The sequence below is a fragment of the Pipra filicauda genome, unplaced genomic scaffold (assembly GCF_003945595.2).
Source record: "Pipra filicauda isolate LSUMZ 115617 unplaced genomic scaffold, ASM394559v2 scaffold195_size2193078_pilon, whole genome shotgun sequence".
NCBI classification, from domain to species: Eukaryota; Metazoa; Chordata; class Aves; order Passeriformes; family Pipridae; genus Pipra; species Pipra filicauda.
In genome coordinates, this window is record NW_024104304.1 from 1424674 (window position 1) to 1442888 (window position 18215).

Sequence of the window (18215 nt, forward strand, 5' to 3'; positions counted from 1 at the left end):
ACTGTATTGTATGGTGTGGAACCTGTAAACTACTTATATTTACCAAAAACACTGACAGGTTTCCAGCTTTGATCCTGAAGAAGAAAGCATGATTCCACTGCCTGTAGAAAGAAACCTGATTCTCCACAGCCTTTTTCCTTACAGTTATTGGATATCCATGGAAAGTTCTTATACAGTAATCAATAAAACACATATTGAAAGAAATGGGGTCAAGGACTGCAAAATCAGACTTATAAGTCTCAAACTCACTTTTTCATTGTTTTCAAAAATTATGTAAATAACATATTAAAACATTACCAAAATATGTTAGATAATAGTTACATCCTGATAATCAGCAATTCCCAGCTATTATGTGGAGTGGCACCTGATACCAAATTCAGGATCAGACTACTTTGGTTCTTGGGTACCAGGCAGACATAACAAGAATCAGTCTCTGCCCAGAAAAACTTGCAAACTCCACGAATTCTACTACATTGTACTTCTTTGATCTGCAGTGAACCAAAGAGAAAATGTGACACTTTCTCTGTGTTAGTTTTCAGTTGTTGTCACTTTTGCTTCTTTTTTCTTGGACACTGTGTGAGATAGACTCACAAAATTAACAGAACCAGGCAATCAGCTCAATATTGCATTAATTATAACATTATTGCTCAGGCCATTTTCCATATTGGATTACTATTTTAAAAATATTAGTTTACCCTTGAGAGAGAAGCTTAGTTGACAGTGGAGTGTAAGTAGAAATATTTCACAAGTGCAATAGAGATAAACATGCAATCTGTAACAATTATTTTCTTAAACTAATTTTGACTTCTTTGTTCACAAACAGCCTGTAATCAGATTTTTAATTTCTTGAACTTAATAGCTATCTATATTATTCTTGGAATAATTTCTGAGAATAATGCATGCGCTCTATCTCACTTGAGACCACTGATTGTGTGTATCTGAAAACTGACAGCCAAGCTGTTTTGAATTGTGTCTGGCTAGGCACAACTCTCACAGTCAGTTTTCAGCTACAAATGTCTGTGGTGTTTTTTTGAACTGAAAATGCAACTATAATTGTTGTGCATTAATTTCGTTATTTAGCCAGAAGTCATTCATGTGAGTGAATGAATTATGCTGATGTCAGTATCTCAGAGAAGTGAAATCCATTTGCTACAGTAGTTGCAGAAAGTGGCCATACAGGTGACATGAAAGTAATACTTTTGAAGATTTTTCCCAAAGCCAACTGAGCTCTACAGAACATAATGACCGCAGAGCATTGACTTCCTGGATAATGAGAGTCATCTAGTTCCTTGAAAATTAATTATCCAAATTTATAAACCATCCTATTGAAATGGTGCAAGAAACATCTTCTATTTGTAGAACATAATAAGCATTCTGTATTATTTTGCAATGATTTTAGTAGCCTGTTAAATGAAATTACAGGATTATGTAAGGTGAACTAAAGCACTGGCAGCATCAGGGTTAAATCATGTATCTAGTCATATATACAAGGTTTATGATTTAGACCTAAGAAATTATTGCAATGTTCGAAACAGAGAGATGACATACCACCCAGATCTGGCAGACAGACATATGAAAAGTCTAATTTAAGAAGCTGCATTTTGGCATACTGCCTGCTTTCCTGGGTAGAGAAGGGTGTTGGACTAGTGAGTGGTGTTAGAGGAGAAGGAACGCAAGAACTCTCATCTTTTGCCAGCAGATAAGAAGTTGATATTTCTTTACAATACAGTTTTACAAACCAAAGCAGCTGCAACCAAAGGTCAGCTTTAAAAGGAGAGCATTTGGGACCCAGTCCAAAGGCCAGTAAGTTATCAACAGCAGTGCTGCTTTCTGTAGTCACTGAGCAGGCCTTGAGCTGTTACCCACCAATATAACATCCAGCAGAATGCAAGACTTGCAACAGCAGGTAAAAAATTCATTGCTACGTTATTGTTGTTGTACATTTTTATTAGAGAAAAAAACACACAATCATAGAGAAAATAAGGATGTGAGATAAAAATCCTGCAGTAAACATTTGGAACCAAAATACACTATCAACAGAATACTAAGTTAATACACACACCATTATAAAATAAGAGGCATTGCAACTGTAGAAAGGAAGTAACTTGTTATATACTGCATATTTGATGTCTGTGAGCACAATACTTACATTCCTGAAAACACATAATTCATAGCACAATACATGATTGTCATTTAAGTTCTCCAACTTTATTTGCCTCCGTAAGACATCTTTTTCATAGATTTGAGCCAAAATAGCATTTCAAATCCCCTGCCAACTCATATTAGAAAGTGTTTTGAAGAATACCTAAGTGAAGAAAACTTATTTCTTAGTATGAAATACCAGATTTAAACTCATATTTTGTGAGTCAGACTGCTTATCCATTAGTCTGCTCTATTTTAAACCTCTCTGAATATTCACTATAATCTATGACATGAATTTAGTTGTAAAAATTTTCCTCTGTTTTTTAGCAAAGTGAACAATGAGCGATGTCTATAAAAATGTGTGACAGATTATGGCTTTACAGACATAGTTGGTTTTTTTTTTTTCATTCTTAAACTACAGAGAGATATAGTTCATTTGCATTATGGCCAACTGAGAAGGAAACAATCAGGAAATACATTCAGCATAAATAAAACTTGTTTATATAATTTTATAGTTCTCAGACTGTTCTTGGAAAATACAGTGATCATGAGCTCTAGAAACCTGTGACTATCTTGGCAGTGCTAATTGGAAACAAAACACCATTATCTGTCATTAGCATTCATTACTTTCAAGCAACATAAAGTGTAATTTACTTAAGTACATGCACCCACCTGAAAGCAGGATGCAATACATTTTATAAAGCAGACAGGATTAACTCATTACCAACTTCTCAGCTTTTATGTGCCCTGTACTTTAACAACAGGCTTCTGAAACAGAGATCTTGATATGCCATGACTTAGACTTGAGTAGCTTTCTATACATAGCACTTGTGGAATAACTGATATACACACGGGCATGTATCTCAAAAGTAGTTTAACTGGTTTTGTATCTGAGAAGCTCTGATCTCTATCTACATCTCTATCTATATGAAACTTTTACAACAAAGATGTATGACTCTGTCCTAATTCCTATTCTGTGTGCAAGGAGATTAGTAATATGTATATGGTTAATCTTCATAATTGTAACCTATTTAGGCTTATTTTTTTAACTTTTTATTTTGGTTAATGTTTTTGAACCTGTTAATTTTAAAGATTTGGGATCAAAGTTTCTATAAGTTTGTGATCTCTTCTCATGCTGATAAAGCCAGATCAGTTTAAAAACAACAACAACAAAAAAACGACCAAAAAACCCAACACAGGATGTTCCTTATTTGAGAGATAAGAGTCCATTTAAGTGCATTCCAACCTGAATTATCTAGGGCTACTATGATATGACAAAGGTCCAAGTAGAGAGACTGTATCTAAATAGAAACCTTAAAAGCCAGGAGAGGCTTTTAACCTCTTGTTAAGTGGTACTTTTTCAAATTGACATTAGTTAAAGGAAAAACAAATTCCAGTTTGATTCTGTCAGCACCAATAGGAAACCACACAGGTTTTTACTCAAAAGGCTGGACAGTGCTCTAAGGTGGTTTAGGCAGAGAACCACAAACAAAAGAGTTAAGATTGAAGCCACAAAACTGTGACTCTTGGGTCAGCAAGCCACCCAGGGGAAGTGTGATGTTCACCACTCAGAGGTCAGTGGGGTTAGGTACAGAAAATCATGACATTAATGAATAGACTGCATTAGCCTTTGACCAATCTCTTCCTGCAAGAAGCTGCTGGCAAAACACCCTGGGTTAGCAACGTTACCATCTGGTTCCCTGGCTGCTCTTACAGTTGCAGTAATATAAGGCAGCAGAACATTGCAAGAACTAAAGAATTCAAGTACTTCTTGTTCCCTCATACTTTTTGATTGTGTGTGGGTTTTATTTAGTTCTTCCTTTCTCTCCTTCTGTTCTTTGCTTTTACTTGGTGAAAGGTGCATGTAAGCTTTTATTCTCTAATTGTGGAGCACAAAATGTGGTTGTAGACATACAATGGACTCTCTAAAGCCAAAGCAGAAAGGTACAAGAAAGGGTTCACCTGCTTTAAAAACTGCTAATATGTGAATCTGTACAGGAGAAGTATGTTCTGTAGTCTATCCTGATATATCCTAAAAAACTGAAAGCCTTTGATTAAGACCCGTTGATCTAGATTTAACACATATATTTTCCTGTAAAAACATTTTTTTTCTTTCCTAATTGTCAGTGTAGAGTCGTGACGGCCGATAAAGATACAAGGAGTTAGTTATGTGCAGGAAAGATGTCTTCTCTTCTTCGTTTTATTTTCTCATCTGCTTTTTTATACCCCTTGCTAGCAGCAAGCAGTATCCTTATTTTAGGTAAGCAAGCAACAGCGTTTTCATTAGCTAGGATCTATGGGCGATACATTTGGCAAAGCTCAAGGCCTTATTGCAGTTCCCACATCCTAGGCCTACCAACTTTACAGCCTGCCTTTGTTTTCTCCATTAGGGCTGCGTACTGACTTCCTTATCATCAAGGATACACCCAAAACTTTTCCCAGTCGATATCTCCATCCTGGGAGCTAATAGACCCGCTATTAACCCCATCACCTAATGGCTGTACTTTTTAACTTGGAGAGTATATTTTAGTATAATACAGAAATCTTTTATTCGGAAATGTTTGGGAAAGATCTGGTCAATTTAGAAAAGAGCTTTTTGATCAACCTTGAAGTTATAACTCTACCATTAGATAATAATCAGGTTTCTTTTGTGAAATAAATGAATTGGTCCAAACTAGAGATTCAGCTGATGCCAGTGAAGTTCTACAGTTCAGATTCATAATGAAACAGATTAAAAACTTCCACACTAACCTTTGATGAAGTAAAAATAACTTGAGATACTTCCATCTTTGTGTCGAAGTACTCAACAATATGAGAGGGAAACAATATTGTAGTTTAGGACTGGCACTCTTGAGGAGAGATTCCCAGCCTTTGTCAGTTTGCAATCAGCACCTATACTTCAGACAGGTACAGATAAGTGAACCTTTATCACTTCTTAGAGATATATCCCAGTCATGGTTACCTTTAGACAACGGATTCTTGAGTCAAGCTAACACCTAGGATAGCTCACAGGGATCCCTACAGTTGGGATTCAGTATTTTAGAGGGGGGACACCTAATTCTTTTTCACATTCTCAAATGGATCCTTTGAAGTCTTGATCTCCTATATACAATTATCTCCCTCTTTCCTTACATAATTTCTGTTCGGTAATCTTTGGAGTTTCCAACTTTGAACATGGATAGCTGGTACAAACAGATATTCAGCTCCTATGTTAACAGGATCCTGTCTAATGTTATGGAAGTCATTTAACATAAGACTGCATTTGTAATGCTTCTCCCTCCCACAGAGAGAGAGGGAGCCAGCAGGATTTAACAGACAGCTGGCCATGAAAGAAAAGCTATTTACACAAAGCCGTATACTTCTGCTTGGAAGAGAGGTGAGCCAAGACTTGCATTCACACGCATTGCAATACATGAATAAATTTTTAGAAAATAGTATTTCATAGTAGAAATGTATGAACAAAGAAATAATCCTTCCAGGAATCTGAAACTCACTGGAACATCTCTACCTAACAGAGCATTATATCTATAGGGAAGATGACAAATCTTTTGAACAAAGGAACTTCTCATAGGATTCATCCTTAAATCACAAATACAGTCCTTTACTGAACACATCTTTAGAACTAATGGAATAATAAGGTGAATATTTTGGACGATAGTCTCCCTTTCTCTGAAAGATCAAGTATGATTGTATCCAATATTTTTAACAGAAAAGAATGTCTCCATTACCAGATTCCTGGATTTATTTATTAGCTTACAACATGAAGTTAAACCAGATTTCATCTGTCTCCAGCAATTCCATATGTTTGATTTCACGCTACTGCAAATCTGAATTAACAAATATAATAACTAATGAAGGCAGAATTATACAAGCATAGAAGTGGAGAGCCATCATAATTGCAAGATGACTTTGAGTTCTGAACTTCTTGCAAAATACAAAACAGAAACCAATCTGCCATTTACTAGCACATGGCCGTTTTTATTCATGCGTTCTACATTACTCTGTCATTTTCTCATAGACACAGAATTATGACCAAGTATTTCAGAATATAATACAAAATGTCTGCACACACAGTATTTGCAAAGGGAATGACGCAGAATTTTAGGAATTCTACCCAGTTTTAGAGGTAGAACTTTTCTCTACTTCAGAGTAATGAAATTTGATTCCATTTTGCTCACTGAATCAAATAAATGAGAAATGGCATTAGAAAACAGTCTCTGATGATGAATGCCATAACTAGATTGCTGTGAAGATACATAAAATGTCATAATCTAGGCTTCCTGCCTTGATTGATTTCAATAGGTTGGAAATAAAATACAGGGAAATCTTCATTTATGGACAAGCGGATATAAGCACAAAGACAAAATGAAATATGACAAAATATAAATACAACGCATAGTGTTTAAAAAGTAAGAGTGAGTAGTAGAAAAAATAATAATAACTAACTTATTTTGCAATGAATTAGTGTAACTACTCTACCTATTGCAGCTTGGACTACATTTGTCTATATATTTTACTATCTAGTAATATTTTGATGGTGAGAGAGAATTGTGCAAACCTCTCATCATATTACCAAAAGATGAAACTATATGATAATTTACTAAATTAATTAATAATTATTCACATTCCCGTCTAACCATTATTTGTAAACTAAGAACAAAATTCTTTCATTTAAGTATGGATAGCTCTCAACTAATCTGCTGGAACATTTTACAAAGCAAGTAGTCAAAACCAGTGGGATCACTGGGTAGAGTCTACCAAAGAACATGTACGCCCAGCTGAACTATGTACTGCTGTCTTCACAAGTATACTAGTCTGTTATTTTACTTGCAGCACTGTTTTTGAAGAACTCATCTTCAGAAATAGATGTACATACAAATTCTTGGTATGTGGAGGTCAAGCAAGGGTAACCAGGATGAACTGAAGTTCAGGAAAATATACCCTGCTGATGCAAATAATTCCTGCAGATACAACTGGATAAAATATTCTTCCTAAATCACTTTGCAGCATGTCTTTGCACTGAAGTGATCGTACTGTAAGCCACATAAGTGACATGGACTGAATTGCGGTCCATGTTCTACTCCTGCATATCAGATCAGAAATAAGTAAGTGATCCCTTAAGCTCCTGTACTAGCAGTCCACACTGCAAAAAAGGAAGCCGTAAACACAAGCTGTACAGTAGATAATATGAACTTTGAAAAGAAACTTTTTTCCCTGCTTATTCTTGTTTCTATTGCAAAGCCGATAACTTGTAATATATTCAACTTCAATGGCTGAATATGCTTTTGAAATTTTCTGTGGGTATGAGTCCTTAGAAGAATGTGCATCAGAATTGTAAAGCCTATTACTGGTTGAATTAATCGGTATTGCTATGAACATAGGATAATACTACATTAATATGGTCATAGCAGCTATCTGCCATAGCAGGAAAGTGGACACAGGCAGCGTTTTTTGCCTTTTATTTCTGTTACTAGTTTTGAAAAACTAGTAGGAGCCTAATTTGGATGTTGCACATGACAGCACAGCTATAGGTATGATAACTGCATCTTTTGAATTAAATATAATTCATTTAGATGAAAACTATCAGTCAACTTGAGTTTCTCTGTTACCTTTTCTTTTTCTCTTCTTCAGTTCTCTACGATAATTCCATTTGAGCAGTTATTTAACACACAAGGTTTAAAGTCTTCAGATCATGTAAAAAAGTAGAATTTATTTCAAACATATTAATGCCATCTTTCTGTACGTTAAGGTATAGATTCTGTACTATCATTGACTTCTTAGAAGGGAAGTTCAGAGATGACATGGCCTATAATATGCAATTCTGCATCAGAAACAGAAGTTTGGTAGTTTGCTCAGCAGATGCAAGATGGGTTTGCAGTGTGGGTTTGACAGAACAAAAAGAAGTCATTGGCCCAAAATGATTGGCGGACCAGCACAAAATGTGTAGCCACAGGACTGCTGCCTATCGCATGACATAAATTATTTGCAAGACTAACAGTAAATATTTTGCCAAGAATTGCTTCAAGGCCCTAACATTGGGTTACTGCCATTAGTGATGCAGGGTCCAGGCACGCAAGAGAAATGCTCTTTACCTACATCATCTTGCAGTCATAGCGAGGGTGACGGTATGTCACAACAAGGCCTCTGTCACTGTGGGATGGCATCTGTAACAGCAATGTTGTGCACTATTTTCACCTATTTTTAACACTGCATTATTTATTCTTCTCGTCAGTAAGTGATGGGTTTCCTGATATTTACAAGTCTATTTCCAGCCTAAGATGGGAGCCATAGACTCTTCTTTCTTTAGAAAGCACACACTCAGCAACTCATTTTGCTGCTGAATTATGTTTTTAACAAAAGCCATACAGAAAAAAGATAGAAGGAAAAGCCAAGCAACCAGACCTGGAAGCCGTGGCATATCATCTAACTGTTCACAAAACCCAGAACTCACGTGTGAGCATTCATGCCAGACACTGTGGAACAGGGAAATAATATCAAACTCAAATTTTAAGCTTCATCAGACAAACATCATTGGCTTCCTTTGCTCTTACCTGTCAGGCACCACTGTTTACACTACATACAGCTGGAAGATTTACGTGCAAGTGGATTAAAGAGAACATGCCCTTCCTGGTTCACCCCGTGACTGGCCAGTAAGTCCCAGATTTCCTTAGTATCTCTTTTGACTGTGAGACATAGTACCCTTGAAATGAAACTGCTCATGCTGGCAGAGACACAAAGGTCACTGGAAATGACTACAAATGTGGTAGCAGAGCTGAAGATGGCTGTGCTGGCCATCACAGTTCTCAGGTAATTAATCAGCAACTGAACCCAGTTCTGTCAAATTATTCTGTTGGTTTTGGCTGAGGAGTTTTGCCAGACTTTGCATGTGGTACAGTTTGATCTCCTAACAACCTCTGAGTAACCAAAGAGGCTGATCTTCTAGATCTCCTCACAGAACTTTTCTCCTTTTCTCCAGGTGATCTAGTGAACTCAGCCCATGAATCCTGAACAATTGAAGTTCCCGCTAAGAAAATAAAAAAGTGTATTACATTTTGAAAACTTTAAAGGATTCTCCTACATTTTCCATGTTACAGCTGAGTTGGAAATAGACACTTCTACCATTTTGCATAGCATGTCTAGGATTTATATTTTTAAACAAAGTTGTCAGACTACAGGTTTGGGAGCTGGCAGAAAGGTTTTAAGTGCCCTCTGCCTGACTTTCAAGTGCATAGGGAGTAGTGTATGAAAATTACAACTACTGAGTATCTCTTAGTTTGTCTGGGCAGGCAGATACTCTTATCACTGAAAGCCATCTTCACAACTGCATGGATGGGAGAGGAAGAGAGAGGAAAAAGAGACTTCGTGGAGACTTCATGGAGAAATTCAAAGTACAGTGCAACACTGTGCATGGGAAGTATGTCAGATCTGATGTCTTCTCCTGCCCACTGAAATGGTTGTTTCCTTGCTCTATTTGGTATTGGACAAACTAATTACCTTAAAAACTGTATTTTGAATCACCATGAACAAATTTCTAAAATGAGTGGGGATTCTAAATGTCCTCAGTAAATGTGTAGTCTTTCATGGAATCCTGTAAATGGTTATAGAAACACCTGGGAAGGGCAGCTAGTTGTTCAGTTAAATCTCTGTCCTGAGGTTCCATCCTATGCTCTGGGTTGTCATTATGGGACAGGAAGACAAGGAGGAAAAAGATAGCTTTATAAATACATACTCTGCTACTTAAAGCAGGACATACTTCATGCAATATAGCCTGTATTTGTCACAGCCCATAAATCTCATTTCTGAAATGTCTCCCTAAACATAATAAGGTACAGGTGGCACCTACCATAGTGAGAGTCCTTTTCTCTTTCTTCAGGCTGCTTCTTGTGTCCATTTCAAAGTGTGCTTGAGGTGCCCCTTAGCTCATTCAGCCATACAGACTTGTGGGTTTCAGTGCAGCCTGATTCTGAGGCTCTGTCACAATCTCTTCCACAAGTGACCCCATCCCACTATTTTTAGCCTAAAAATTGGACTGCTGTTTGAAGGACATAGCTTTTTGTCTGGAGAAGTTCATTAGAGAAGTCCATTAGAGAAGGACCTATACAAAATGTATTGTTGGACTTGCAACACCATCCCTTGACCTTTAGTACAGATTTTTAGATAATTTTACATGAAAGTACAGCATCTGAATAGCCCTGGGGATTGAAATACATATGGGCAGAAAGACCCTGGTGAGCAAATGGGAACTAGATACAAGAAGACAAAGGAAGACAAAGGCAGGGGTAAGAGGTGGTGGTGGTGGGCTGCCCAAACACTATCTTCACTCTGTGCATGGCGTAAGTCAGGGAACACAGCATGACTTACTATTGTGCTCAGCTCTAAAGCACACTGAATTCAGCTTGTGTTCAGACTGTGCCTCCCAACCCATGTGTTCATGACCCCCCATCCCAAGACATTCTTCTGTTTGAAGCAATGAAGAGAATAATGCTCAGTCAACGCGCACAGGCAGACAATCAGACAAGAGTTTGCACCTGCTCTAAAAATTTCCACATTGGTTCCTTAATGAACCATAAAAACCAATGGGCAACTCTGCCCTTAACAAGAATAGAAACCCTGGTGCTCTGCATTAAGCCACTAACTACAGTTTTTTCTCATCTCATCCTTTAGAATTTCGATCACTCCCTGCAGAGAGTAGTTATGATAATTTTCCAGCTAAGCATGGACATTGCCTACAAGATTTCATTAATTTTTTTCCTGTAAATCACACACTGGATGAGATGAATAAGTACTTTGAAGAAGTACTACTTATCTTCTTTCTTAGGTTTGCACATGATATTACGTCTTGATCATATGACTGGAGTATACTATTAAACAAGATCTGAGACTTGGAGAAAACACTTTGATATACACATCTAACCAAATATCTTGGTCATATTATTTCATTGTATTGTATTATTTTTGGCTCAGTAGGGAGGCATTTCTGTGAAGCTAAATGGCCAATAAGGTACAGAAATCCACATTGTCTATCTAATGGTCTATTTGTTCTTTAAATCTTTGAAGTGAGAAGTCTGTGGTTCTGAAAGTGCTCTTTTGAAATCAATAGCCTACTTGTGGCATTAAGTGCCACTCAACATGGATAAGTGTGACCACATGTCCTGTCATATATTTCAAAAGGAAATGTTTTAGTTGCAGATTTTAAACAGATTAGGTATCCTGGAGGTAGCTCATGTTAGTAGAAAACATATCTGACGACTAAACTTAATAGCTGTTTAACTGAGTAGATTATGTGACTATAAATTTTCTTTCTTGAGTCAAATTATCACTGCTAGTTCTAACTGCATTATAATACACTCTTCATAAACTTGATATATTTGTCATTTAGTTGCCTGGAACATCAACTTGCAAAGAAATTACAGGTTAATTCAGATGATATAAAGCAATGTCATAGCAGAGAGATTTCCAACTAATTACTGTTTTTACTTCAGAGGCAGTATCTCCTGTGACAATTCACTCTTGAAGCAAAAGATGAGCTGAACTCTTTTCAAAAAAGTTGGAGTACATTTGACAACATGAATATCTACCTACATAATAACATGATGGCTGCAGCTATTAATGTATAATTACTTGAAAGTGTTGTTAAAGTGTACTTGATGGGATTCACATTTAGGTGTGAGAAATCCTTTTAAATATACTTCACTGGTTATAAAAATACTTATAAAGTATTTTTTATCAGCTCCAGTACCACTCACTACAGCAGTTCTGGAGCTGAATGTAATTCTGACAGGCATTTTCATCAGCAAAGCATTCAACAAAAACAGATGGTTAAACAAAAAAGTGAGTGTAAGGTCCTCTGGTCTTTGGATTGCAGAACCCTGTATGTATACATCACTTTCTTGCTCAGTGAGAATCACATGAACTCAGTTAAAATCTGTGTCTTGTCAAAATTTCATTTGCCTTTCCATAGTCTTACGAGTACTCTTAGCAACCCATAAAGGCACTTTCTGAATAAAAGTCTGAAGCACCCTTTCGTCCTCCAGCTTAACCGTGAAAAAGATGTCATTCCACATTTAGTAAACATGGACCAACTGTCAGATTAATGGATGAGTGCATGTGGTGTATGTGTATAAAAAAAGAGGTAATTTTTGTTGCCTCATTTTAGTGACACAATATAAGATGTGAATGTGATTTTTTTCCCATTATTGCACATTGTAAGGACATAAAATAAATTTCCAGACTTATCAATTCTGAGAGTTGCTGAGAAAGTAACTGGCTGAAAACAGATAGTTTCAGCACTCTGGCATGTAATTCCCTTCTACAGTTTACCTTGATGGTGGATGCAACCAGAAGCAGGTATTTACCATCACAACTACTTTTTTTTTATTTCCTTCTGGTTTTTCTCAAATCATTGTAAAGGCAATAAATATGAGATGCCTCTGAACACTTCTCACCAGTAAAGAACTGCAAAAACAAGTTCAGAATGACATCAGCTAGGAAAATAAAGTAATCGCTTGTAAAAAAATACACTTACTTTGCACCAATTTTAAAAACTATCTGCTTAAATTTTTGCTTCATTTGAATAACTCTGTATATAACATCTGACTGCCATTATTACTTTTTGACAGCTTTTTAAAGTACTGTGAGATTTTGTAAAATTTAATGTGGAAAATAAAACTGGAAATTTATATGAAAAACTAAGAAAAAAAGTGTACTTTGAAAAAAATAATGTAAAAGTACAAATGCTTACCTTTGTGTTTGGGTAGCATAACTGTTATCATATGCCTCATAGCTTGGATCATCATATTCACCCCCATACCCATCATCGTATCCCTAAGGGAAAAGAAAACACAACTTAGAAGAGTGATAAATCAAAGGATATTATCAAGCTGTGAAAATAACTTCCATCAACATATGCATGGTGTGTTTGCTCAGTATTGTGTAAAATATGTAGCTGATTGAAGAGAATTATGAATTGTGAGGCACAACCTGTAAAGTGCAAGGGTAAAGAAATCAGTTACTCATTTAAGAACTCAGCTTATTCACTGATAAACTGTGGTGCATTGTCCAAACCACGGTGCTCCAGTGGGATCTGTGTAGAATACTGATGAATGATAATAAAAATAATAATCTCCTGGCAGTCTGTTATATAAATAGTTCCATAAATACGTATAGGTGAAATGAACAAATGGCAGGTGATTACACTATTAAGAATTTTATTGTGACAAAATCTTAATATTCAATCTATTAAAAAAAGAAAAAACAAACAAAACAAAACATAACAATCTATGAGAAACAATATTTGCAAGCAAGTAATGCATTATGATATTTTAAAATAACTTAGAGTAAGCACCTTTTCCTTCACTGAGCATCCCACTCTTTTTAAAGTCAGGCTTTTCTGTGACAACTTAACAGACGTTTTAGTGCAGGTTCCTCCCATCTAACTTAAGGGTCCTTACTGAAGCGCTCAGACAAATGCTCAGTCTGCCTAAGGTAGAGAGACATAAGTGACTTCAGAAGGTGGTTCAGTTCATCTAATGTCTGAATATTCCACTGAAGGAACCGTGGGTAGTTATGATCCATTGTAGCTGACTCTGAACCCAAGAGTGCTCAGGAACCAGACAATAAATAAATAAAGATATAATCCAAGGATGCCTTTTAATATGCTTTTCTTGTATGACAGGACAACAGAATAGGCAGGAAGAAGGCTGTATGGAAACACTTTTTTTTCTTCTTTATGATTTTTAGAAGTCAGTATTTTTAGTTAAATAGAAATTAAACATTTTTTTGTCATAAGGAAACCCATTAAGGAAAGTACTAAAGGAAATAGGAGGCTTAAAAATCTTTGACTCAATATTAATTACAGCAGAAGGCAACTTTTTCCCCCCACAAGCTATGCAAAATTTAGTTAGATTTGGGCAGAAGGGACAGCATGATGCAGCTCCAAAATAACAGCAGTCCAATAAACAATCACTCTAGTACACTATCGTAACCAAAGTACAGTGTTGGTTTGGTACTTCATTATTTCTGCTAAATAAACTCCATAATGGTCTTGAACAAGACTTCACTGGCACTCCCGAATTAAAGAAAACATGCAATGGAGGAAGCATTCAGTTATGTCTCCTTAGGTCAAACATATTAAATCTACCTGTTCCTCTGGTGTACCCAGCAACAAGGACAAGTGTGGATTCCAGGTGGGAGAGTTCATCCCTGTAGTGCTGTATGGCCTGAAGGAAGGACAGGACTCCAGATGGTGACCTCACTTCTCAGGCACCAGGTCAGCTTGCAGTAAGGGAAAGCCTTTCTGAGCAGGAGGAAGAGTCCCATTTTGGGACTGGGGAATGGCCTCTCCTAGAATCTGAAGTCCACACGAGCCTCATCATCTTCCACTTCAGGTGGAAGTGTAGCGGTTTGACTTGTTAATATTAGTAATAGTTAATATTAGTATAAACTCATAGCAAAAAGTACTGTTAAAAACATATCCCCGCACACCACAGTGATATACTGAATATTAGATAGCTAGATACACAATCTTGCTTCTGAGGATAGGATGAAAAAAACAGTGAAGCCCAGGAGACAGATGTTAACCACACAAATTAGTATGCTACTGGGCAGGATCCTGCTACTGTGATGAAGAGGATGATGCAAGTTCCTATATAAAGTCAAATAGCTAGAGGAAAGACATTTCAACCTGCTTACCCACCATATGAGAGAATGAGAAAAGCAACAATTACAAATTAGCTCTCTCAGTTTTTTGATGCCTGAGATGGATCAATGTTCAGCATCAGCAGGGCAGAGAACACTTGTTAATATTTGACACCTCTGTGGGTTCATGTTATAGATTTTAACAGCCTCCCTAAAGGCTCAGAGTATGTCAATACAGTGCAAATGGTTCAAGTGGAATGGCTGGAAAACAAAGTAAAAAACCACAATATCTCTTTAATAAAGAAAAACTATTTTCTGGATAATGTTCATTTATTTGTGCAATTCTGTATGAGAATTATCTCCTAATCCTACAGGTGAAGTGTTTATGTAAGGTACATACACGCAGTTATTAAAAGTTTAATATGATGTATTGTACCCAGACACCTACCAAGCCTTTAGGTGTCTAGAACTGAGACCCAAAATAGCTCCTTTCACATCCTTAAAGTGTCTCAAACTCACTGAGCATTTTTCTTCTCTTTAACATTCAGCTCCCCAGAACCTACAACTTTAATGTTTGAAAGTATTTCTTGGATGGGCACTTTGAGAGATGAAACACCCAGCTCCCACCTGTTGAGATCAAAAGCTATGAGTTCGATAGTGTCCAAATTAACATATTTTGTGCTCTCTGTGTGACGAGAAAGGTGTTCCCAAAAGCAATTCTGTATAAACCCAGAGACCAGAACCCAAGATAACCTCTCCAAATGCAGTGCAATTTTCTACTCAGCACTAGAGTCAGACTACTTCATGCATTCTCTAGGTCTGTTAGGCCTTATATTAAAAACAAGCAAACAAACAAACCGTATTAAATTGATAAATGTTCTTTATATATATGGTGATAGGAACAGAGCCTTTCTCTTAGAGAAACTAAGTTACTAGTGCTTGCTTTACCCTCAGCATATTGAAGGAAAAAGGATTACCTACACTGTCAGTGATTTGAATATGACATTTGTTCTTCTAAAATTTCTACAGTTTCATTTATTTCACCAGAATTTCATTTATTTCACCAGAATGTCAATAGACATTCCCTCCTATGTTAAGTTCTAACACCTTTTCATTGAGGTCTGTGCTTTTCAAGCAGAAATACTCTTGGATAAAATGTCTTTAGACATGATCTGATCAAGATCTCCACGTTAGTCAGAATATTAGAAAACTTGTATAAAAAGTTGATAGGTTCAAGTCATTTAGTTTCAGTGAAGGAGAAGAAAGCAATTCCCTAAATTTTCAGAGTTCTTTGATGAGGCTAATGAGGGTGCAGATGAGCATAACCTGAGGGAAACAGCATCTTTTGAAAGTTACTGATGAATTTTGATGCTCAGGGATATTCAAGGGAATGTGGTTGGATGCCTGGGAAGACTCTTTTCCTGTGTAGGAATGGTAGCTGCCACCACCATTCAGAATAAAAAGCCTACCACAATGAACTGGAAAAAAATGCAATGGGGAACTATTAGAAATAGTCAATGTCAAATGTCAATGTCAATGTCAAGTGACAACAGACATTTCTAGGGTAGGTTTTTGTGCCAGGTTATCTTTTTTCAGGTATTTCTTACTAAAACAACTTTCCCAATCATAAAAAAAAAAACAAAAAGACCTCTTCAGTTTGTGTCAGGGAAAACGAAAGTTAGTCTTCCAATGTCTAGGATTTGGACTGGAGACAAAAGAACAGAAATGTACATTTGAAGCTGCAGTGGGACTAAGAATGTTTATAAATAATTATGGATGATTTTGAGGAATTTTGGTATTGTTAAGAGTTGAAAAATAATAACAAAAAAGATGAAAATTAAGAAAAAATTTAAAATAGAGCTCAATTTAAAAAAAAAGATTTATTTGAAAATGAGCAGATATAAATATTTACCAGTCTTTCCCCATAAAGTGAAGACAGGAAAAACTCTTAGAAGAATCTCAAAACAGCATCTGAAATTAGCATTAGGAACACTCAATTCAGGAGGAAATATTCAATACTCTACTACTGATAAAGAAAATTATAGTCAGGGGCAAAAGGGGTGTAGAAGTCAAAAGGGACATATTTTGAAAAAGGCTTATATTCTACCACCTGAGAAAAAGTTAAGTATCAATTTGATTCAATACTCAAAACACCATTGAGAAGGATTTATTTTAACTATTTAGATTTACTCAAATCTTAAATTTTCAGATGCTGAGATATTATAAATACAAACAAAATTTTAAGTATCATTAGTTACAAGGGTATGATAATATAACACATATAAACTTGAACTTACTTCATAATGTTAAGATCCTGTTTCAAACAATAACAGCCCACACTCAAATGCACCAAGTTTAAATCACCTCTTCTTGAATAGCCTTAAAAACAGATTTTTCAGAGCACTGAAAAACTCTGTGAAACCAAGAAGGACAATATTTCCAATACTTCTAATGAAAACTGCTTTATTCACAATATTTTAGGTATGTCCTAGTAATACATAATAAAATACATTGTAAGAAAATTGAAACTTATTTGTTTTTTATAGAAAATAGCCCAACTTTTTAAAAAGTAGCAAATTTCAAAATATTTAGAATTAATTAAATAGATAAATAAGCAAAACACAAACAACAGTAAGTCAAAATAAAGTGAATTATGCAACCCAGTACTTTACTTGGCAAATATGTGAACAAGAAAAATGTGCTGCTGGATAACCAGAGGAAGCCTTCTCATTAACTGCATCCAGCAGCACACAAAAAGTAGTACTGTAGCTCATGAGGGAGAAGGTGAGGGTATAAATACCCACCTCTAATTGTAACTATTAAGTAGAAGAAGTTTTTTCTCAGAAAAGGGACCTTTGCCGAGTTTTCAGTCTTTTCTTCACCTTGTTTCTTTGTTGCTGTCTCACTCTCTTTTCTGTTGTGACTTGGCCACATTCCTACTTTCTCACACATCCGCATCACCTTAGCTTAGAAGCTAAAAGCCAGTCGTTTACCAGTAACCTGTAACCTGGCAGTAGATTCTCATAAGACTCACAGGGTAGAAATAAAATATTTTTAGATGATAATTAATACTTTTTAGACATATCTGAACCGCTCTTTAAATGAGAACTTACTTTCCAGTAACTATAAAGGGAGCCCGGGATGCATGTGTTAGATTTACATAACTGACATTAAGGTATGCAAGTTAGTTTATCATTTGAAGGAATTTATTGCTCATGTATTTAAAGCAGCCCTGAGGAGAACTTGGGGGTGTTGGTTGATGAGAAGCTCAGCATGAGCCAGCAGTGCATGTTTGCAGCCCAGAAAGCCAAAAGCATCCTGGGTTGCATCAAATGCAGCTTGGTCAACAGGTCTGCTTCACTCTTTCATCCTGGAAGACCTCACCTGGAGCACTGCATCCAGGTCTGGGGCCCTCAACATAAGAGGAACGTGGACCT

General features: G+C 36.3%; 1 protein-coding gene across 4 annotated transcripts in view; it reads right to left on the minus strand.

Annotated features, from left to right (window-relative positions):
* Window positions 1-18215, minus strand: part of KHDRBS2 (KH RNA binding domain containing, signal transduction associated 2) — a 366426-nt gene that overhangs the window by 52316 nt on the left and 295895 nt on the right. For all 4 annotated transcript variants that reach the window (XM_039380435.1, XM_039380437.1, XM_039380434.1 and 1 more), the window contains exon 7: window positions 12884-12966. In XM_039380435.1, coding sequence (XP_039236369.1) covers window positions 12884-12966 — 83 coding nt within the window. The remainder of the gene's footprint in view (window positions 1-12883; window positions 12967-18215) is intronic.